Source organism: Papio anubis, chromosome 13, assembly GCF_008728515.1.
Source record: "Papio anubis isolate 15944 chromosome 13, Panubis1.0, whole genome shotgun sequence".
NCBI lineage: Eukaryota > Metazoa > Chordata > Mammalia > Primates > Cercopithecidae > Papio > Papio anubis.
This window is the reverse complement of record NC_044988.1, coordinates 2,310,380-2,333,662: the sequence shown is the minus strand read 5'-3', so window position 1 is coordinate 2,333,662 and position 23,283 is coordinate 2,310,380. Positions and strand designations below refer to the sequence as shown.

Genomic DNA, 23,283 nt, shown 5'->3' with positions numbered 1-23,283 from the left:
CCTCAACCTCCAGGACCCCACCTCAGCCTCTCGAGTAGCTGGGACCATAGATGCATGCTGCCACACCTGGCTTTTTTTTTTTTTTTAAATAGTTTTTGTAGAGACAGAGTTTCACTACATTGCCCAGGCTGGTCTCAAACTCCTGGGCTCAAGCAATTCTCCCACCTCGGCCTTCCAAAGTGCTGGGATTATAGATGTAAGCCATTGCACCTAGCCCAGAAAAAAAATTGTTTAGGCGATTCAAGATGGCTGCAGGTTGGACACAGAGGCAATAGATACTGCTCAACCCTCCCCTGCAAGGCTGGAGTCTCAAATATTTCACCGGCAGGTATTGATGACAACATTGCCTATCAGATGAAGCCCAAAGGCAGGATAGAATCAATCACCCCTCTTCAGACCCTAAGATGCCTGCAGACTTCCTAAGCCTTTCAACCCATATACATTAACTGCTCATTTGCTTTATCTTAGGTACAAAGCCACTGAGCACCAATCAGAATTGGAACAATTCTGATTGTTTGCTTTACTCCTGCCATCTTCTACATAACAGAACATGTAAACAGAATTGGAACAATGTCACCTTTGCCCCCTCCTCCCATCTTCTATATAACAGAACATGTAAATAGGGCATGGGACACATTCTCAGTTTGCACTGAGTTTCTGTTTTTTGGCTATTAGTCCTCAAACTTGGCTCAGGATAAAAATTAATTTCTTTAAGTTTACAAGGTGCCTGTTATTTCAACTTTTGGTCTACATAGCTAATACAGATAACAGTAACCAAGGGATTGAGTATTTTGCTTTTTTCTTATCAGTTTGCATTTCCTTATGCACTCAGGGAACCAACTCCCTGAGAGTTGGATCCATCTCTAAATTCCACAGGTGGCCGGATGTGGTGGCTCATGCCTGTAATCCCCGCACTTTGGGAGGCCAAAGCGAGAGAATTGTTTGAAGCCAAGAAGTCAGCTGCAGTGAACCACGATGGCACCACTGCACTTCAGCCTGGGCGACAGAGCCAGAGCCAGAGATCTTGTCTTAAAAAAAAAAAAAATCCTGTTGACAGAGCAGGAGCACCATCATCTCGGACAAACACTGCCACTTTAAGTTCCAGCTCCCTTTTTAGCCTCGTGCGTTTCAAGAAAATCACTTCTCTTCTAACAACAAGCAGCCAGAAAAAGACAATAAAACACAGATAAGCTCAGGCACAGAGCGGGGAGTGGGGGGAGTCTCTTGGGTAACTGCCAAACTTCACCCTCATACAATGGGCCCCAGTAAAACAGTGGTTCTTAATAAGCACGTTCCTTTCCTTTCAGGGACACTAAGATAGGAAAGCTAAAAGCAGATTCGGGGGATACGGCTGCAGGAAGATGTATGGGAACAGACACACAACTCTCCCTCCCAGATAAGCACAACAAAGAGACACAGAAGCAGTCCAAGCCTCTGATAAACTCTCCCACCCTGAATCCTTAAAAACAAACTCTTAGTCTGTAGGAGAGTAGGGGCCAGGTACTGTGGCTCACGCCTATAATCCCAGCACTTTGGGAGGCTGAGGCAGGAGGATCATCTGAGATCAGGAGTTTGAGACCGGCCTGGCCAACATGGTGAAACCCCGTCTCTACTAAAAATACAAAAATTAGCCAGGTGTGATGGTGGGTGCCTGTAATCTCAGTTACCTGGGAGGCTGAGGCAGGGAGAATCCCATGAACCTGGGAGGCAAAAGTTGCAGTGAGCCAAGATCATGCCATTGCACTCCAGCCTGAGGAAGAGCAAGACTCCATCTAACAAAAAAAAAAGGGCCTCTGACCCCTCTGACCTAACTCAGCCAGAATCCCCTCTCAGGTTTATTTTCTCTAAAATAAACCTGTCATTGACTATCGAGCCACCTTTCGTATTTCTTTCCTCTTTTGTTAATTCTTTTTTTTTTTCCGTTAATTCTTACACCCGTAACTTTTACCTTTAGTAACTCAACAGCTCCACACCATGCATGACCATGTGGCCACCCAGGAATCAAAGGATTCTGGTCTTGTCCCTACCCTTGCATCCTATCTTTCACCAAACTATGTGTTGCTGTGAGCCGGAGCCGTTCTAACAAATCCCACTCCTCTGACACCAAATGTGAAAGTGGAAAAACTCAAACTGTGTTTTCCTCTGCTTTCACACCAAAACAATCAACACAGAAGACTTCTGTGACTAAACAGATGGTCCCACAAGCAAATGAGCAATCAGTTTTGCAGTGGACACCAGCAGGGTGCCCTTCAATTTAATTCTGACACAATCTACCTGGAGACCACATCAGATCCCACAGGTTGAGGGCTCAGTCTCCAAGACCAAACCCCCATCCCTGAACCCAGTCAAAAGCTCGGCCTCTGGAACCTCTGCCCAGCTGGCTTCAAGTACAGGTTCCCATGATGCCCTCTTTGGGTTTGATTAATTTACTAGAGTGGCTCACAGAACTCAGGAAAACTTACCTACATTTACTGGGTTATTATAAAGGATCCAGTTGAAGAGACGCGCAGGCCAATGTACGGGAGAAGAGGTGCAGAGTTTCCATGCCTTTTCCACGTATTACCCACCAGGAACCTTCGTGGTTCAGCTCTCTGGAAGTTCTCTGAATCCTGTCCTTTTTGGGTTTTTATGGAGGCCTCATTATGTTGGCATGATTGATTAAACCACTGGTGATCAACTGAACTGTCAGTCCCTCTCCCCTCCCTAGAGGTTTGCGGGGGTGAGGCTGCAAGTCCTACCCCTCTAATCTTGCCTTGCTCTTTCCTGTGACAAGCCCCATCCTGAAGCTACTGAAGGGCTGCCAGCCACCAGTCAATCATTAGCAAACAGAAAGACACCATTTTGGTGTTTCTAAGGATTTTAGGAGTCGTGTGTCAGGAAACAGGTCGAAACCAAATATATATTTCATAGTATCAAAGTGGGATCACAGATGGGCAAGAATGGTTAAAGCGCTAAACATGGTCAGTATACAGAATTTCAATGGCAACGATTTCACAGAAAAGTTACTCTGCCTTTGGATTGAATGTGACTCCTCAACGATATGCCAATTTTCAGGGGAGAAATTTCTGTAGAGGGCTGACTATATCAATACTTGTGTTCTCTCGCTTAATTTTTATTTATTTATTTATTTAGACAAGAGTCTTGCTCTGTCACCCAGGCTGGAGTGCAGTGGTACGATCTCAGCTCACTGCAACCTCTGCCTGCCGGGTTCAAGCAATTCTCCTGCCTCAGCCTCCTGAGTAGCTGGGACTACAGGCACGTGCCACTATGCCTGGATAATTTTTGTATTTTTAGGGTTTCACCATGTTGGCCAGGCTGGTCTCGAACTCCTGACCTCAGGTGATCCACCTTTCTCGAGCTCCCAAAGTGCTGGGATTATAGGTGTGAGCCACCATGCCCGGCCTCTCATTTAATTTTTGACACTACCTCATGGGGTAGTTGATATTGTCCACATTTTGTAGTGGATGAAACCAAAGCTCTGAGAAAGTAAGTCAGTTGTACAAAATTTATGCCTGCTAGAAATGGGATTGGAAATAGCTACATTCCAAAGTCAGTGATAATTTGGGTCAAGGGGTACTGATAATTGTTGCTCCTACTGGTTAGTCATTGTCTACAGAGCTTTTTTTTTTCACTTACTATTACTACTTTTATTATTATCTTTTGATTTCATTTCACAAAATTACAGGTTTGCATCAAAAAGTACCCAGTTCCTGGTTCGAGCCTCATCTTTGCAGGAGATCCTGAAGCTTAATTGCTTTACATGGTTCAGACTAACCACTGAGCTGTTTTCATTTAAAAATATTTAATTGATAAAGATTGTACCTATTCAAGGTGTACAATGTGATGTCACTGTTTCAGTGCGTCTGCTGTAACATGGAGAGATTTTAAAATGAAAGCTTTTGGATATTCTGTCAGTTTGGTTATCCAAGTTTGGTATTTCCAGCAAACACTTATTTATCAACTCACTCTTTTATTACCACAATCAAAATAATAAATAGAAAGAAGGGATAGCATTCATGATTTATTTTTCAGTGCTTCTCCAATCCAAAAGAAAAAAACAAAAGTATAAAATCAAATGAAAGATCACACAAGTCCCCAATTTTCTTCTCCTTCGTCAGCTGGGCCAAATAACCAAATATCCATTTTCAGATGGTAACTCCCCTTTGCGCTCACAGAAAGGCTTTGTTGCCTGTTGGGTACAAAGCTTCTATCTCTGTTGTCTAGGGTGTAATGCCCCAGGGTTTCCTAGATCCTAGGGGAAATGGAACATTATTATCTCAAATGGATTTGTTATGCTGCATATTCTTGGATGTCTCTAGATCAGACACTAGGTTAAGAAGTGTCTTTCCTTAAGTAGCCTCTGTGCTCATTTGTACCATTAACTTCAGCATCCCAAACTGTTTTCTTCTCAATATCCCTCCAGGGCGCTCTGGGGTAGGAGCAGCAGAAGAGAGTCCCACCTCCCTGGGTGAAAACTACTGGGATCAGGCAGGAGTGGGGGCCACCTGGCTGTTCATCCTGAGAAGTCACCTCTATGGGCCTCTTGCATTGGCCTTGTGGACTCTGGCAGAGTTCTAGCATATTCCTGAGGATGGGGGGGTGAGTTCTAGCATATTCCTGAGGATGGGGGGTGAGGCCGTGCAGGACGCTTGCAGAAGATACTGGCTGACTCCTGGTTGTGGGGACTCTCTAAGAAACAGAGGACATCGGCCTGATGCATGGCTCACGCTTGTAATCCTAGCAATTTGGGAGGCCGAGGCAGGCAGATCACCTGAGGTCAGGAGTTCAAGACCAGCCTGGACAATATGGTAAAACCCCACCTCTACTAAAAATACAAAAATAAGCTGGGTATGGTGGAGGGCACCTGTAATCCCAGCTACTTGGGAGGCTGAGGCAGGAGGAGAATTGCTTGAACATGGGAGGCAGAGGTTGCAGTGAGCCGAGATTGTGTCATTGCACTCTAGCCTGGGCAACAAGAAACTCTGTCCAAAAAAGAAAAAGAAAAAGAAAAAGAAACAGAGACTTCTAAGCTCCCTGAGGCATTTCTAACCATCTAAAGGACAGCAAGGAGGGTCTAGGATTTGCGTGTTGTAGGGGCAGAAGAAGTTCCCCAAGTCCACCTGAGACCCACTGAGCTCTAGGTCATGTGCCAGGTTCCATAAAGTTGTAGCCAAATTAGCAACAACTCCTCTCTTAGCCTAAAAAATGCCATTCTGCGATGCTATTTACTGGGCATCTATCATACACTGGGGTCCCCAGGTCTATAAAACAAAGTCTTTGTCCTCAATTCACCTGGTTAAGGAGAAAGAATATGCAACTTAGTTTTGCTTGCCCTCCTGGTATAACTAAAATACTTTCCTTATATCATTCAAATTATCATTTTGTTCTATTTCTTCCTTTGAACTTGGAGAAAAACTCTTTTTTACCACTCTCTAATTTTTCTTGGTCAAATTTCTCTTAGTGTCCTCAGAGCCATGCAACCATCACTGGAGGCTAACTCATGAATGTTGCGTATCAGCAACTTTCTATACAGAGCACATGGAAATTTAGAAGCTGGGGAAGTGTGCATGAGGAGAAGGGTGCTGTGCAGAGGTGTGGGTGGATTGAGAGGACACTCAGGCCATATCCCCAGTGTAGAGGCTAATTAGCCTGGGAAAGGTCAGCTTGTATGGTCCTTGCTCCATTGATAGCAAACCGGAGGTGCTGGCCGAGGGAATACAGGCAGAACCATCCGACTCCAAGCCTTGCCAAATCACTGTGGAGTGTGATTGCGAACATGGGAGATCTGTGCCTTCTGCCAGCGCCCGACTCCTCCTCCTAGAGTGGGAGGTAAGCAACTGGACAGAGGATCTTATGAACAGAATATGCATTTAAAAGAAGCAATTGAGGCCTGGCACAGTGGCTCACACCTGTAATCCCAGCACTTTGGGAGGCCAAGGTGGGCGAATCACCTGAAGTCAGGAATTCGAGACCAGCTTGACCAACACGGTGAAACCCCGTCTTCACTAAAAATACAAAAAAATTAGCCAGGTGTGGTGCCAGGCACCTGTAATCTCAGCTTTTCTGGAGGCTGAGGCAGGAGAATCGCTTGAACCCAGGAGGCAGAGGTTGCAGTGAACCGAGATCGCGCCACTGCACTCCACCCTGGGCGACAGAGTCAGACTCCATCTCAATCAATCTATCAATAAAGCAATTGCTCCTCCTCGGATCAGAACTGTGAGTTTTATACTGAACTGTTACATGTTGTTTCCTCTTTATATCTTAGCAATGATCAAAAAACTATCAGATTCCTTTTGCAGAGGGTGGGCTAGTTCTTCTAAGGAGAATCTGGGTCCTCAGTGGATCCTCTGGATTTGAGGATGAAGTTTAGAAGTGCTTGGGACCATAGCTGTGGGTCTGATTTGAGGACAAGAAAACCAAAACAAGGGGGGAGCAGCCTCTGGTGTGGGGAGGTGGGAAGGAGAAAACAAGGAACATAAAACAAGTAAAACCACCAGTGCAGAGTTTATAGCTCAGAAAAACTTTCGAGCTTATATGGAGAGGATTTCCCTGTTTTGATTTTTAAGCTGATCATACAGATAACCAGGGAGGGTTGATTATCTGGTTCTATTTCCTTTCTGTGGTCTCAAATTCTTTTAAAAGAATATTTTATGTGTTTGTTTTTAAAATTGGTGAATGAATAGACCTCACTTTTTATAATACCTGGGCTTCTCAGAACCATGAGTCACTGACGTATTATCACCAGAGCCAGGCTTAAAATCTGACATTTAATTAGCACAGGTAAGAGCCAGAGCCTTTGTCTCCTAGAAATGATCAAGCACAAAAGCACCCACGAAGCACCGGGCAAAACGCCCTCCTGGAAGCTGGTGGGGTAGGAAGGTGTGGAGGCCCAGCCCTGCCCGGGCAACCTGCCTGCTGCGTGACTCACCTTTCTTTTATTCCTTTCAGTGTGAATCCAGCTGAGCCTCATTCACACTGAAGTGGAGAGACTGCCCTGGAGAGCCTCGGGGCTTTATCTGCACGGCCTTGGTGCTCACATTCCAGTTCTCCTAGTACCCTCTGGCTCCCAGAGTGCAGTTTGCCAAGCAAGTGATGGGCACTGGGGGAGGGACCAGGCAAGAGCCCAAAAGCTCAGCTTCCTTTTCTAAGCCCTGCTGGCCTAACGTGCATTTAAGTTATTTATTCACTTTAGAAAAGAGCCTGTCCCCACCCTTGATTCTGTACCTCCCACCGCCCTGACCACCCTCATCTGTAAAATGGGGCGTAGAAGAGCCCCCATCACCTAGGGCAGTGGTTTTCAAAGTGAGTTCCCCTGTATCCCTTGTGAAGTTTTATTTTTTTGTTTGTTTTTTGTGTGGGTTGTTATTGTTGTTGTTGTTTGGGGTAGGGCAGGGGACGGAGTCTTGCTCTGTCACCCAGGCTCGAGTGCAGCGGCGTGATCTCGGCTCACTGCAACCTCCGCCTCCCGGGTTCAAACAATTCTCCTGCCTCAGCCTCCTGAGCAGCTGGGATTACAGGCGTGCACCACCACACCAGCTAATTTTTGTGTGTTTAGTAGAGACAGGGTTTTGCCGTGTTGGCCAGGCTGGTCTGGAGCTCCTGACCTCGTGATCCGCCCGCCTCAGGCTCCCAAAGTGCCGGGATTACAGGCATGAGTCACTGCGCCCGGCCCACCTTGGGAAGTTTTTAGAAAGCAAATTCTGGAACCCTGTCCCAGACCTACTGAATCAGAAACTGGGGTTATATTCAGCAACCTGAGCTTTCAGGAGCCTCCAGGTGATTCTGATAAAGCTGGAGTTTGAGAAGCAGCATCATAGGGTTGTTGGGAACATGACCTCAGGAGCACGTGTGAAATACTCAGAACAGTGCCCACGCCTAGGAGTTCCTTGGCTATTGGAAACCCAGGAAGTCACAGACAGAGACACTCTTCCTCTGGAGCAACCCCAGGACAGGTGCATCTGCAGGCCGAGCCTCTCACAGCACAGAGCCTTCTCCGTCTTCACCACTCACTAAAGTGACGCAAGGTGTCAAGGGGAAAAAAAGCAAGTTCCTACATCAGTAAGGAAAGGCTTTATTAATGCAAGATATTGCAACAAGGAGATGCTCAAAGCCGAAACCAGAAGTATCTCAGGAAAAGGGTGGGTGAGCAATGCTTTTTTACGCAGAGACCATGGGACAGCTGGTTGTGAAGAGTAAGGAGGGGTGGTAAAAGCTGCTGTGTGGGGATCTTGAAACTTTTTTGTTTTTTGAGACAGGGTCTCCCTCTGTTGCCCAGGCTGGAGTACAGTGGTACAATCATAGCTCACTGCACCCTCAACCTCCTGGGCTCAAGCCAGCCTCCCACTTCAGCCTCCTGAGTTGGTAGGACTACAGGCATGCACCGCCATGCTTGGCTATTTTTATTTATTTTTTGTAGAGACAAGTTCTCCCTGTGTTCCTCAGGCTGGTCTCAAACTCCTGACCTCAGGCAATCCTCCCACCTCCGCCTTCCATAGTGCTGGGATTACAGACATGAGCCACTCACTACACCTGGCCAGGGTCTTGAAACTTAAAAGGCTGTGTCAAGCTTTGCAAGGGAAACGCAAGGCAGGAAATGTTGCCAGTATTCAGGTACCTGAGGCAGGGATCTGAGGCTGAGATGGAGCAAAGAAGTCAGAGTGTGGGAAGTTCCCAGGGAGTGTAGGGCCCAACTGTCTAGTCAAGCCAGCCTTGAGTTTTTCTTTTTTTTTTTATTTAAATTTTTTTTTTTTATTTTGAGACAGAGTCTCACTCTGTTGCCCACACTGGAGTGCAGTGGCGTGATCTCGGCTCATTGCAACCTCTGCCTCCGGGGTTCAAGCAATTCTCCTGCCTCAGCCTCCCGAGTAGCTGTGATTACAGGCACTCGCCACCCTGCCTGGCTAATTTTTGTGTTTTGAGTAGAGATGGTTTTTCACCATGTTGGCCAGGCTGGTCTCAAACTCCTGACCTCAAGTGATCCGCTCGCCTCAGCCTCCCAAAGTGTTGGGATTACAGGCAAGCCACCCCACCCGGCCAGCCTCGAGTTATAATAAACACAAAGTTTTCATCAGCATTGTCAAGAAACTGATTTTTATTTATGCCATGTGTAGCAGGATGTTTATAGCCCCTACTAACAACAGGTCTTAATTCCTGGCCCCTGAAGCTATTAGCTTATACAGCAAAGACTTTGTAAATGTGAATCTATGAAGAGTTCTGAAATGGAACGGTTATCCTGGGTTACCTGGGTGAGCCCTAAATGCAATCACAGGTGTCTTTATAAGAGGGAGAGAGATTAGACACAGACAGAAGAGATGGCAATGTAGTCATAGAGACTGGAGTGATGCGGCCACAAGTCAAGGAATGTGAGCAACCACCAGTGCTGGGAGAGGTAAGGCCCAGATTCTCCCCTAGAACCTCAGGAGGGAGGAAGGGAGGGAGCCCTATCACACCTGGTCTTTAGTCCAGTGACGCTGATTTAGGACTTCTGGCCTCCATAACTGTGACTGAATAAAGGATTCCTGTTTCAAGCCACCAAGTTTGTGGGGATTTGTTACAGCAGACACAGGAAATGAATACACCTTGTTTCTTGAAAAGACTTTTTGAGGTTTGAAGAATTTTTTAGATTTGGCTGAGAGTTGGTGGATTCCTCTTTTAGAGGAGGAGAGAAATTCCACCATTTCTCTTGTAAATTGGTTTCCTTGTTACCCACTATACAAAAATGCTTCACCATAGTTCCATTTAAATATATCTGTCCTGTTCGATTTGCTGTAGAACTGAAATTACTATAGTGAACCACATATTTAAATATGGAAAGGCTGAACCTCAGAAAGCTGTTAGGAAAGCTAAGAATGTGGAAGTGAATGCTCATGCTACACCAGAAGAGGAGAACTGGTACCAAGTAAGAGCTGAATTCTCATTGACTGATGTACTACGTGCTCGATGAATTGGCTGATAGTTGAACTCTACAGGAAAAGCACAGTTACAGTAACCCAGAAAAGTAGTTATTTCATAAGAGGTTTCATATGAACCTCAAATCATAACCAGGCTGTTTGCTCTATGATTGTCAATGGTGATAAACCATTTTGCAAGTGGGCAGTTTGCTGGATAATGCTTCTTACGAGTAATTCTTGGCTCAGTGAATTTAAACAAATCGGAGGGGGTTATATTGGGGAGAGGTATTAAGTGATGTCAGGGTCTTGAATGCCACCACACTAAGTTTACCAGTTCCCCTATGGTTTAAAACTTCCAAAGACTGGGTAAAGAATTATATCCTTATTTATTTATTTATTTATTTATTTATTTATTTATTTATTTATTTTTAAGACAGAGTCCCACTCTGTTGCCCAGGCTAGAGTGCAATGGCACAATCTCGGCTCACTGCAACCTCTGCCTCCCGGGTTCAAGCGATTCTCCTGCCTCAGCCTCCCGAGTAGCTGGGACTACAGGCATGCACCACCACACCCGGCTAATTGTTTTTTGTATTTTTAGTAGGGATGGGGTTTCACTATGTTGGCCAGGCTGGTCTCGAACTCCTGACCTCAAGTAATCCACCCGCTTCTGCCTCCCAAAGTGCTGGAATTACAGACGTGAGCCACCATGCCTGGCCTATATCCTCTTTTAATAGTGAGTAAAAGAAAGCCACACAGATGCACGTGAGAATAGACTTTCACAGGCACTGCGTTTTAAATAGGAATCAGGAAGTTCTGCCAACTCCATTTTATTAAAAGCATAGCCAAGGCTCGGTTGCTTCACTAAAATGTGACCATTTTAAAATTTATCACTCATCAAAATTATTTTGCAAAGAAATAGGAAGAGACGAGTAAGGAAAGAAACAAATATTTAAATATATCTGTCCTGGCTAGTAATACCACATTTCTGTAATGCATTTTTTTTACAGATATGAATAGATACAGAGGTGTCCTAAGTTGAAGCAATAACGTCTTCCACCCTCTTGCTTATTGGCTTTCTCCCATATTTCTTCCGCTTTTACATATTTCTGGTATAATTTTAGATTTTGAGCACACTTGGTTTGAAAAGTGTCTATGTTTTCTCCACTACATTTGTCTCACATTCCAAAAAACCAAGGGGATGCCATTCTTCAGGGCAGCACCTGCCACTCGTCTGCTGCCAGGCTACTGCTTAAGGCACAGATCTTCATGGCCTGGCAGGTTTCTCCACCCTACAATCTTAGGGAGCTGTGGCCCAAGGGCAACTGTAAAACCCACGTGTTAGAATAACTTAGCTTTCTTGTGATAGACTGAGTAAACAAATAGACAATGGCCACAGTATATGGCAATAGAACTCTGACCCACAGAAGAAATGAGGCATAATATGTGCAGAGACCCACTCGGAACAGTCAGGACTTACTCAGTGACTGACAACTTCCTCATTTTTGCCTCTGCTTCCAACCCAGGACAAACCAGAAAACCCAAACATGCTCCACAAACAAATCACATAAGATGCTCCATCTCTAGTTATCCCTCCTCCAGCTTCTCCATGATGACACTCTGCAAAGAGGACATATCTGATGTTGCCCCCTTTTTCCCCTAAAGCTTTTCTTCTCCCTTGTCTTTGAATTATCTCCCTTGTCATAGCGAGTTCTGAATATATGGCCTCTGTGTGTTCTTATGTGGTGGTCTTCATTTATTTCCACATGTGAATGGTGATTGTGTTCAACACAATGATTAATTTTTTAAAAAGAAAAAAAAATCTCCAGCTATTTGTAGTACAACACGCTTTTGTTTTTGAGAAGGTATTCCAGGCTGGAGTGCAGTGGCGCACGCTCTGCGTCACCATGCCTGGCTAATTTTTGTTGGTTTGTTTTGTATTTTTGGTAGAGGTGTGATTTCGCCATGTTGCCCAGGCTGGTCTCAAACTCCTGGGCTCGGGAGATCCACCTACCTTGGCCTGCAATACAATATACTTTTGTATTTTTTATATAACCACCTGAGAGCTTTGGCCCCTAGTTGTGTTTGAGAGGGAAAAGCTACTATTTCTTTAAAGGAAGGACATATAATTATTAATAAATTGATTTTTAAAAGCATGTATTTGCCTGATGGTGCTTCTGAGAAGTTGTTGGTTTGTTTTTAATTTGCTAAAAGAAAATCCATAGCCAAATTAAATTTAAGAGAATTTAATTGAGCAAAGAACGATTCGTGAATCTGGCAGCCTCTGGTGCCAGACTAGGCTGAGAGAGACTCCAGTGCAGCCACATGGGGGAAGATTTATAGACAGAAAAGGGCAAGTGAGGCACAGAAACTGCAGGACTGGTTACAGCTTCATGTTTGCCTTATTTGAACATGGTTTGAACAATTGAACCTCTTTGATTCACAGAACTTCGGGGATGGGCACAAGAGCAGGCTACAGTCTGTTTACACCTCCATTTAGGTGACAATTCGCTATATACAGACAAACCTTCAAGCTAAATGTAGATAATATAGGGAGGCAGCTTTAGGCTAAACTTGATTTAACAAATTTTCAAATTAACAAGTAAAAACTGTGCATATTATTCAATTTAATCTTTAAGAGTTTATTAATCAATATGCATTATAACTTCATTTTTGTAAAAAAAAAAAAAAGATATGCCTAGGAAAGGGTTATGGAGAGGGGACAAGGGACGTTTATTTTCTAAAACATTTTTTATAATGGATGTTTTATATAACTTTAAAAAGAATTAGAAACGTTTCTGAATTATTAATGATTTCCTTAAATCTTTAGCTACATATATTTCTCCATAAAGAGCAGTTCCTCAAACTGCATCACCTCAACCCTGATATTAAATATTTTATTTTATTTTATTTTTTTACTTTTTGAGACAGAGTTTCACTCTGTGGCCAGGCTGGAGTGCAGTGGCACGATCTCAGTTCACTGCAACCTCTGCCTCCCGAGTTCAAGCAATTCTCCTGCCTCAGCCTCCTGAATAGCTGGGACTACAGGCGCCGCCACCACGCCCAGCTAATGTTTGCATTTTTAATAGAGACGGGGTTTCACCATGTTGGCAAGGATGGTCTCGATCTCATGACCTCGTGATCCGCCCGCCTCGGCCTCCCAAAGTGCTGGGATTACAGGCGTGAGCCACCGCGCCCGGCCGATATTAAATATTTTTAAAGTAAAGTTATTCAATCTCAAAAGCAGCACACTTTGAATACTGAGGAAGAGACGTTGTAACCCACAATCTGACAGTAGGTAAGTAAAAGCAATTTCCACCACTCTCAGGCTGCTCAGCGCGGTAAGTTGGGATACTCGGTAGATCTGAGCCCTTCAGGGAGGCGCCTCCCCCTCCTCCGCGCAGCCCCCGGGCGCCCGGCTCCGCTCCCCGCAGCGCGGGTTCACCCAGGTAGGCGCGCCCAGACCCGAGACAGGTGGGGACCGGGCTGCGTCACGTGCGGGCTCCGAGCGCCCGGGGCCCCGCCCAGTGGCCGGCGCAGCCAATCGCAGCGCGGGCAGGCGGTGGGGGCGGGGAAGGCCGCCTGGAAACTTAAATCCCGAGTCGGGCGACCCTGCGCCAGAACCGCGGAGGGTTGTTCGCCGGGGGCTTGGGAGCTGAGGGCGCCTGCGCAGCGGCGACGGCTGCTGGTGAGCGCCCCCCGCCAGACCGAGGGGCAGGGCGAAGGGGGACTGGAGGAGGGAACCCAGGGACACTGAGAGGAGGCGGGCGCGACCCCTGAGAGTGAGAGCTTCTGCCCAGCGCTCTGCCAGCCTCGAGGTGGGGAACGGGGGAGGGCGGTTGGGGACCCCCGGGAGGCGCCGGGACCACTGGGAGGGCCCAGGCGGTGCAGGTCAGTCACCCTGCGGGCTGAAGCCGAGCCGGACCGGGCGGCTTCACCCCGGCATCCCGGCCGCGGAGCCCCCGCTCCCTGCGCCGCCGCAAACATTCTCGGGGCGCGGCGGGCGCGTGCGGAGGGCGAGAGCAGGCGGCGCGGCCCTGGCCCCCCGGAGCCCCGGGAGCTGCCTGACCCTGCCCGGGTTTAGGGGAGCGAGACGCAGAGACCCAGGTGTGGGACGGCGGGAGTAGTGGGTGCTCTCCGTCCCAGTGTCTCCTGGAAAGGGATTCCGGAAAGGTTTTATTCCAAAAGGAGAGGTTGGAAGACATAGCTCATCTCCTGCTGTGTATCAGCCACGAAGGTGTGAGGTGGTGTTCCTTGGGGATCCGCTTGCACCTACTTGGGATGGTATGTCTTCATTAGTGACGTTTTGCCTGGATGACCTCAGTACAATTGGTGCAAAAGCTGGACCAGCTGTTTCCTAGTTGTCGCCTTAAGCTTCTCACCCGTCAGGTATCTTCACACCCTTCTCATACCCTGAATTATCGCATATGCTGTTTCAACACCTCCAACTCCGCAGGCTGCTTTTCATCTTGATGGGCCCATCAAATACCTCCAGTAGGCCTGTTTCAGCCTGTTCCACAGTCCTTGGGGAAATGCCAGGGAGAATAATTGAAATATTTTTATTCCACGGGGGCTGTAAGATGGCTTTTTAGGATTGGTCTAATCAGATACTCATTTCTTTTCCCTTTCTAGGTTTTGAAACATGAATCTTTCGCTCGTCCTGGCTGCCTTTTGCTTGGGAATAGCCTCCGCTGTTCCAAAATTTGACCAAAATTTGGATACAAAGTGGTACCAGTGGAAGGCAACACATAGACGATTATATGGCGCGGTTGGTAACATCTGAAACTCTCCAGAGGGACTCTGGAGAGATGGTCCTTGCTGTTGGGAGTTGATAGCCAGAGAGTAGCTTCTAGAGGCCAGACCTTACCAGGCGATAACCTAACAGCACCCATTATAGATGCAGTATGGGCGTATATCTCCATTGTGTCTCGGCTTGGAGAACAGCTCCCAGAGATGTATCAAGCCATCCCTGGCCATGGTTTCTCTTCATTTCTGCCCGGAAATCGGCTGGGTGAACATGGGTTGGGTAAGTAGACATAAAGTCCATCAGCTGTATGTTTGCCTCTAGAGTGAAGAAGGATGGAGGAGAGCAGTGTGGGAAAAGAATATGAAAATGATTGAACTGCACAATGGGGAATACAGCCAAGGGAAACATGGCTTCACAATGGCCATGAATGCTTTTGGTGACATGGTGAGTGTGGCGAGGATTGCTGAACTCTGTGCTGCTTCTCCTCAGTTCTTCACCAAAATAGTCTTGCTTTTAACATTTTATTTACTTCTCCTTGAAGACCAATGAAGAATTCAGGCAGGTGATGGGTTGCTTTCGAAACCAGAAACTCAGGAAGGGGAAACTGTTCCGTGAGCCTCTGTTTCTTGATCTTCCCAAATCTGTGGATTGGAGAAAGAAAGGCTATGTGACGCCAGTGAAGAATCAGGTGAGACAGCGTCAGATTCAGACCTCCCGTCTCCACTGGAAAGCCAAGAAGGAATTGGTGTCATTGCTGTGGTAGATGGTGGCACAACATATGATGATGGGTTTTTTTGTATTTTGGTTTTTGGTGTGTTGTTTTTTTTTTTTGAGACAGAGTTTTGCTTTTGTTGCCCAGGCTGGATTGCAATGGCATGATCTCGGCTCACTGCAACCTCTGCCTCCTGGGTTCAAGCAATTCTGCCTCTGCCTCCTGAGTAGCTGGGATTACAAGTGCTCACCACCATGCCCAGCTAATTTTTGTGTATTTTTGGTAGAGACAGGGTTTCACCATGTTGGCCAGGCTGGTCTCAAACTGCTCTCCTCAAGTGATCTGCCCGCCTCGGCCTCCCAAAGTGTGGTGATGGGTTTTTTGTTTTTTGTTTTTTTAAAAGAATATTCAGATAATTCAAATATATGGGCTACTGTATTTATATTGGTCTTGTAAATTGACAGCTTTTTTTTCCCCCCTTTTTAGAAACAATGTGGTTCTTGTTGGGCTTTTAGTGCGACTGGTGCTCTTGAAGGACAGATGTTCCGGAAAACTGGGAAACTTGTCTCACTGAGCGAGCAGAATCTGGTGGACTGTTCGCGTCCTCAAGGCAATCAGGGCTGCAATGGTGGCTTCATGAATAGCGCCTTCCGGTATGTCAAGGAGAACGGAGGCCTGGACTCTGAGGAATCCTATCCATATGTAGCAATGGTAAATGGAGCTCCTCATCATTCGTGCTCTGCTTTTGGAAGGTGAAACCCTTTCAGAGATAACAGATACTTTTTTCAGAATTCACATTTTATATGGTAGAATCTACATCTGCAAACTGTGAGTATTGTCATTATAAATTATTAGCCTTTGGCCAGGTATGGTGAATCATGCCTGTAATCCCAGCACTTTGGGAGGCCGAGATGGGTGAATCACGAGGTCAGGAGATTGAGACAACTCTGGCTAACATGATGAAATCCCATCTCTACTAAAAATACAAAAAAAAAATTAGCCGGGCCTGGTGGCAGGCGCCTGTAGTCCCAGCTACTCGGGGGACTGAAGCAGGAGAATGGCGTGAACCCGGGAGGTGGAGCTTGCAGTGAGCCAAAATCGCACCACTGCACTCCAGCCTCGGGGGCAGAGCGAGACTCCGTCTCAAAAAAAAAAAAAAAATTACTAGCCTTTGCACAGTTCTCCGATTAGATGGTCAACAGCTAATGGTTAACATATAAGTAACATTAGATGGTTAACACATAGCTGTTCTTGCTTCTGCATAACATGGAGAATAAGCAAACCATTCTACATATAATAGAACTTGATCCATTGTGAAAATTTTTTATGGACAGATTGACATAGGGGTTCTCATTGAAGAAATATCGACTAATTTTTCATTTTTAAATCAACGAATAGCATTTTATTTCATGGGACGATTTATAAGGGTGTTAATTTGGAAATCGTAGGTTGCAAATTGCTGAGTGTTTTGGTTCTAGAACTAATGTTCCCCAGGTGGTAGATGGTAGTGATCGAGTCTCTCCCCCTTTAACTTTAAAAGGATGGAATCTGTAAGTACAGACCTGAGAATTCTGTTGCTAATGACACCGGCTTCGAGGTGGTCCCAGCTGGAAAGGAGAAGGCCCTGATGAAAGCAGTGGCAACTGTGGGGCCCATCTCTGTTGCTATGGATGCAGGCCATTCGTCCTTCCAGTTCTACAAATCAGGTAAGTGTCATTTTATTACAGAAAGTTAGGCAGGATTGGGAAACATCACCATGATTGATTCTTTGATATGAAGTCCTGCTTTGCAGGAATGTAGTATTTTGAGAGTGTGCATTTAACATGGTGATATTTGCATTTGCCATGAGAAAATGCTTAGTTATGTTAAACTTCTCATAAATGTTTTTAAATGGCTATGTAATTGTATAGAGACAACCTAATTTTCCAAACTATTTTCCGGTTATTGGGTCTTTTTTTCTCAAAGCTTTTTACTACTGTAATTAGTAAAAAACTGTAAAGAACCCAGAACCCCCTTCAGTTTTTGTTTGTTTATTTTGGTGTTGTTTTAGACTGACATCCTAGGAGTAGAAAGGGATTATGCTAATTGGTATTTGGGCTCAGAGATAAGTATCTAAATTACCTTAGCTGTAAACAATAGGTTTTATCTTTTGGATTTTCTTTTTCTTAGGTAGAAAATATCTTGAACTTTGGTTGAAGTTAGTTGATTTCTAGTGAGTTGAGGTTGACTTTTTTCCTTTATCAGCCATTACTGTTTTCTGGCCAGTATTGTTTGGGTCCTTATTTGGCATTTGTTTATGACATTTCACTGAATTTAGAGATGCCTCCCTTATGGAGGGTGGTTGGGTGGGTTACTGTCACATGTCACTTGGAGCTTCTCACCCCAGCATTGATTTGACTCTCCCAGGCATTTATTTTGAACCAGACTGCAGCAGCAAAAACCTGGATCATGGTGTTCTGGTGGTTGGCTACGGCTTTGAAGGAGCAAATTCAGATAACAACAAGTATTGGCTCGTCAAAAACAGGTACAAAACTCAAAATTGAGAAGGAAATTTTTGTTTCAAATCAGTATCTGGATACAAGTTCACAAAAGCTCAATTTTGAAATTCCAGAAGTCTTTCTTCTACTTAGAGTGAAACGGAAATACTAAGGTTTGATTAGAGGATTCCGTACCAAGCTTTTTGGAGTTACTGCTATGTGTTTGTCATATTTTATTACTAAGTTTCGAAAATTTTTAAATTCCGAAACACATTAGGCCCCAAGGGTTTCAGACGAAGGATTGTGGACCTGTAGGTTTGAGAGCTGATTGCTTTTTTCTGTCTCTAATTTTTCAACAAGGAATAGTAAGCAGAAACATCTGCCTTCGCTGGTTCTTTGTTGAGTCTAAAACATCATCTGGGAGTCCAGTGGTCTGTGTGCGTCCTTCTGTTGTCATTGGATGCCTTGTCATCAAATTTCACTCCCTAGCTCTCAGGCTTTGAAGGTTGTCAGAATCCATTTTCTCACAATTAGCATTCTTTACTTGAGATGTGATATAAGGTAGCATGTGGAGACACACTGCTGCAGTGGAATTCCAGTTCTGCCTCAGTGTTCTTAAAAAGTTAAGGACCCACAAGAATCAATACATTCATTCATTCCTTTATTTTTTGAGACAGAGTCTCACTCTGTCACCCAGGCTGGAGTGCAGTGGCGCAATCTCAGCTCACTGCAGCCTCCACCTCCTGGGTTCAAGTGATTCTCCTGCCTCAGCCTCCCAAGTAGCTGGGACTACAAGGGTGTGCTACCATACCCAGCTAACTTTTTTTGTATTTTTTAGTAGAGACAGGGTTTCACCATGTAGGCCAGGCTGCTGTCGAACTCCTGACCTCATGTGATCCGCCTACCTAGGCCTCCCAAAGCACTGGGATTACAGACATGAGCCACCATGCCCAGCCAATTTTATTTTATTTTGAGATAGAGTCTTGCTCTGTCACTCAGGCAAGAGTACAGTGGTTCAGTCTCGGCTCACTGCAGCCTCCACCTCCCAGGTTCAAGTGATTCTCCTGCCTCAGACTTCCAAGTAGCTGGGGCTACAGGCATGCGCCACCACATCTGGCTAATTTTTGTGGGATTTTGTTTGTTTGTTTTTTCTTTTGAGATGGAGTTTTGCTCTTCTTGCCTAGGCTGAAGTGCAGTGGTACAATCTTGGCTCACTGGAACCTCTGTCTCCTGGGTTCAAATGATGATTCTCCTGCCTCAGCCTCCCAAGTAGCTGAGTTACATGCCCAGTTAACTTTTTTTTTTAAGTTTAGTAGAGGCGGGGTTTCACCATGTTGATCAAGCTGGTCTCGAACTCCTGAAACCTCAGGTGATCCACCCGCCTCAGCCTCCCAAAGTGCTGGGATTACAGGCGTGAGCCACCGCCTCTGGCCTCCAGACATTTATAAATGGGTATTAACAGCACTTAGAATAGTGCCTGACACATGGAAAGCACTGTTTAAGTATTAGCTATTATTATTAATGGAGCCAATTTTCCCTTGATTCTTTGTATAAAATGGAAAACCTGCTCCTCTTTCAGCTGGGGTCCAGAATGGGGCTCGAATGGCTATGTAAAAATAGCCAAAGACAAGGACAACCACTGTGGAATCGCCACAGCGGCCAGCTACCCCACTGTGTGAGCTGATGGATGGTGAGGAGGAAGGACGTAAGGACAGCATGTCTGGGGGAATTTTATCTTGAAACTGACCAAATGCTTATTGTGTAAGATAAACCACTTGAATCATTGAGGATCCAAGTTGAGATTTGAATTCTGTGACATTTTTACGAGGGTAAAATGTTACCAGTATTTTAATTACTGTTATACACAGCTTTATGATATCAAAGACTCACTGCTTAATTCTAAGACTTTTGAATTTTCATTTTTTAAAAAGATGTACAAAACAGTTTAAAATAAACTTTAATTCGTATATAAAGGGGGGGGGCCTTTTCTTAATGCATTGACTTTTTGTGTAGTCAGGAAATATAATTGAGCTCTGAAATAATAGCTTCATGTGCCAATGGTGTATTAGGAGAAAGATGCTAGCAGAAAGCTGACTTCCTGGCTCTTCTGGTTATAAAAATACAGATTTTTATCAGCTGCCCAGTTACTGTGTGTAACCCAACTCCTGAATCTACCACAATTTGATAAACAATTTGGAAGGACAAACCTAAATTTTTTTTTTTTTTTTTTTTTTTTTTTTAATGAGACTCTGTCTCCCAGGCTGGAGTGCAGTGGCATGATCTCAGCTCACTGCAACCTCTGCCTCCCCGGTTTAAGCAGTTCTCTGCCTCAGGCTCCCGAGTAGCTGGGATTGCAGGCACGTGCCACCACACCTGGTGTATTTTTAGTAGAGACAGGGTTTCACCATCTTGGCCAGGCTGGTCTTGAACTCCTAACCTCGTGATCCACCCTCCTCAGCCTCCCAAAGTGTTGGGATTACAAGTGTGAGCCACTGCGCCCAGCCTCTAAATTGTTTTGGTAAAGAAGAAAGCAGTTGACTTTTTAGAAAAGTGAGTAGGCACAGATTCGTAGGTTTTAGATAGTAGAAAAGGAGACGTCGTCTTCCTTTGACACATAACCTCAAGATGGTTAGGTTATGTGATAAAAAGTGAAGCTTTTTTTTACTGGAGCCTCTCTCTGAATTGCTGGTGGCCACGTTGCAGTCTGAGGAGGACTCAGGGGCAAGTAGGTTACCAAGGAAGGCACTTTTCTTTTCATTCCAAGTCTCTGATGCCATATTCCCCCAGCTCTTCTAGAAAAGCTTATTTGTTAACTAGTGTTAGCAAAAATAAATGTAATGGTGTGGTTAACAAATCTCAGGCATTTGGCAGTAGCTGGAGATATTTGTTCAAGGTCCACAAGAAATCAGGCTGGGCTACAAAAAGAGGCCTCTGGCCGAAGATGGGTAAGAGATCACAAGTGAAAGGTCGGAAGTCACTAGGCCAGACTCTGGCTACCTAGTCCCTGAATTAAAAATAAAAGGGGGGAAAAAAGGCTAAGAATATAGTTACACAGGTAGTAAATACAAATAAAACAATATCTTCGCATATTTAAAATACTGGAAGAAAGTACACCAAACCTGTGGGTGAATTATGGGTGATTATTTAACTTGTTTAGTGGAAAGCATGTATTTTTATGAGCAGGAAAAAGTAGTGAAGATATACCCACATTCTGCAGGCTAAAGGAGAGCCCCGTGTGTGTTTAAAAAGCCCATGTTTCAGTCAAATAAAAAAATACAGGGGATGAGCTGGTGAAATTTAATTGAGAGGTGATCCATTGTGAATGCAGTGGGAGGGAAGGGGGATGTGGGACTGTGTATCCCGAAAACCCTTCAATAGGCCTTGTTCACAGCCGTCTCTGGAAAATCCAGTGTACCATATTCAGTCTTGAGTTTTTTCTGAGAAAGGATTCCTTTGTCTTTGCAGCAGCAGGCTAAGTCAGTACTCGCCACAGATTCCTGGCACAATGGAAGCATCTAGGCACTGAATTGAATGAAAGAGTGATGGCTTTTTATTCAAATAAAAAAGTTTCCAATCTGTCAAAACAGCACCCCTCGGAAAACTAAAATACAGATAGTTCAAGATTTTATAATTTTCAAAGACCTTTGAAACATTTTAAACTTGTAAAAAGTTACAAACCTGATGTGTTGTCTAAAAGCATTTTTCAAACAAGCCAGTAGACTTGAAAAATCTAGTCTGAAGCACAGACTTAACCAATATTTGCTGGGAACAGGCCCCTAAATCTGGCCATAAACAAAATCTCTGCAGCACTGTGACATGTTTGTGATGGCCATGACGCCCACACTGAAGGTTGTGGGTTTACTGGAATGAGGGCAAGGAACACCTGGCCCACCCAGGGGGAAAGATTGCTTAAAGGCGTTCCTAAGCCACAAACAGTAGCATGAGCGATCTGTGCCTTAAGGACATGCTCCTGCTGCAGATAACTAGCCAGAGGCCATCTCTTTGTTTTGATCCCTTTGTTTCCCGTAAAGAATACTTTTAGTTAATCTATAATCTATAGAAACAATGCATATCACTGGCTTGCTGGCAGCAAATATGTGGATAAATCTCTGTTTGGGGCTCTCGGCTGTGAAGGCTGTGAGTCCCCTGATTTCCCACTCCACCCGCTAAATTTGTGTGTGTGTGTCTTTAATTCCTCTAGCGCCACTGGGTTAGGGTCTCTCCAACGGAGCTGGTCTCAGCAACTATTTCCTATACTCAAACATCTAAATTGTTTGTTTTCTTACTTGAGTTGCAAAGGAAGTGAGGAAGGGTGAGACAAATGATTGAGCATATTAAGAGGGAGGAGTTTGCTGATGTGGGAGTGTAGTTATGACACTGGTGCATCATACTATAGGCCATGGACTCAGCAATTAGCAAACATCCACTCAGTCCTATGTGTGTTTCACGTATGTGTTTTGCCTATGAAAATTGAAACTGTTTTCTAAGTGTATTTCCCTTTTAACTGATATAAAATTTCTAAAAAGCGAAGAAGAAACTTCTCTAGTAAAGAAAACATTAGTAAATGTATATATACAGTCTTGTGTTGCTTAATGATGGGGATACATTCTGAGAAATGTGTCGGGTGGTTTCATCGTAACATGAATATCATAGAGTACACTGACACAAACGTAGATGGTAGAGCCTATTACACACCTAGGCTATATGGTACAGCCTGTTGCTCCTAAGTTATGCACCTGTGTAGCACATCACTGTGCTGAATACACAGTTGTAACACTGTGGTAAGTATTTGTATATCTGAACAGAGAAAAGTACAGTAAAAATATAGGATCATAATTTTATGGGACCACTCTCATATATGCAGTTAGTCACTGATCAAAACATCACGTAGCACATGACTTGTGTGTATGGATATCTCAATTGTAAACAATTTCACAAATGTTCACCATCTCTTTTTAAGTAAGTTAATAAGTAAAACTGTTAATAAGCTGCAACATGTTCTTGTTCTGCAGTGTATTCATTCGGATACAGTTGATCCTTGAACCACGCAGAGGTTAGGGCATCAACCCTTGTGCAACCAAATACCTGCATATAACTTTAATTCCTCCAGAACTTTTCTGCTAATAACCTACTGTTGACTAGAAGCCTTGCCGATAACATAAACAGCCAATTAACACACATTTTGTCGATGTATTATAAAATACTGTATACTTACAGCAAGCTAAAGAAAAAATGTCATTAAGAAAATCATGGCCGGGCACAATGGCTCACACTTGTAATCCCAGCGCTTTGAGAGGCCAAGGCAGGCAGATCACGAGGTCAGGAAATCGAGACCATCCTGGCTAACACGGTGAAACGCCGTCTCTACTAAAAATACAAAAACAAAATTAGCCAGGCGTGGTGGCGGGCGCCTGTAGTCCCGGCTGCTCGGGAGACTGAGGCAGGAGAATGGTGTGAACC

General features: G+C 44.8%; 1 protein-coding gene across 3 annotated transcripts; it reads left to right on the top strand.

Annotated features, from left to right (window-relative positions):
* Positions 1–13,335: 13,335 nt before the first annotated feature.
* On the top strand, positions 13,336–22,817 carry CTSV (cathepsin V). Of its 3 annotated transcripts, none has more exons than XM_009189263.3 (8): positions 13,336–13,575; positions 14,520–14,655; positions 14,956–15,078; positions 15,176–15,322; positions 15,833–16,057; positions 16,887–17,052; positions 17,753–17,870; positions 19,403–22,817. In XM_009189263.3, the coding sequence occupies exons 2-8, from the start codon at positions 14,530–14,532 to the stop codon at positions 19,500–19,502; spliced, it is 1,005 nt and encodes a 334-aa protein (XP_009187527.1). In that variant the 5' UTR covers positions 13,336–13,575; positions 14,520–14,529; the 3' UTR covers positions 19,503–22,817. The 3 variants fall into 3 exon arrangements, with proteins under 3 accessions (XP_009187527.1, XP_009187528.1, XP_009187529.1); XM_009189264.3 differs by having other exon boundaries at positions 13,497–13,705; positions 19,403–19,796; XM_009189265.4 differs by lacking the exon at positions 13,336–13,575 and adding an exon at positions 13,965–14,276 and having other exon boundaries at positions 19,403–19,796.
* Positions 22,818–23,283: the final 466 nt, after the last annotated feature.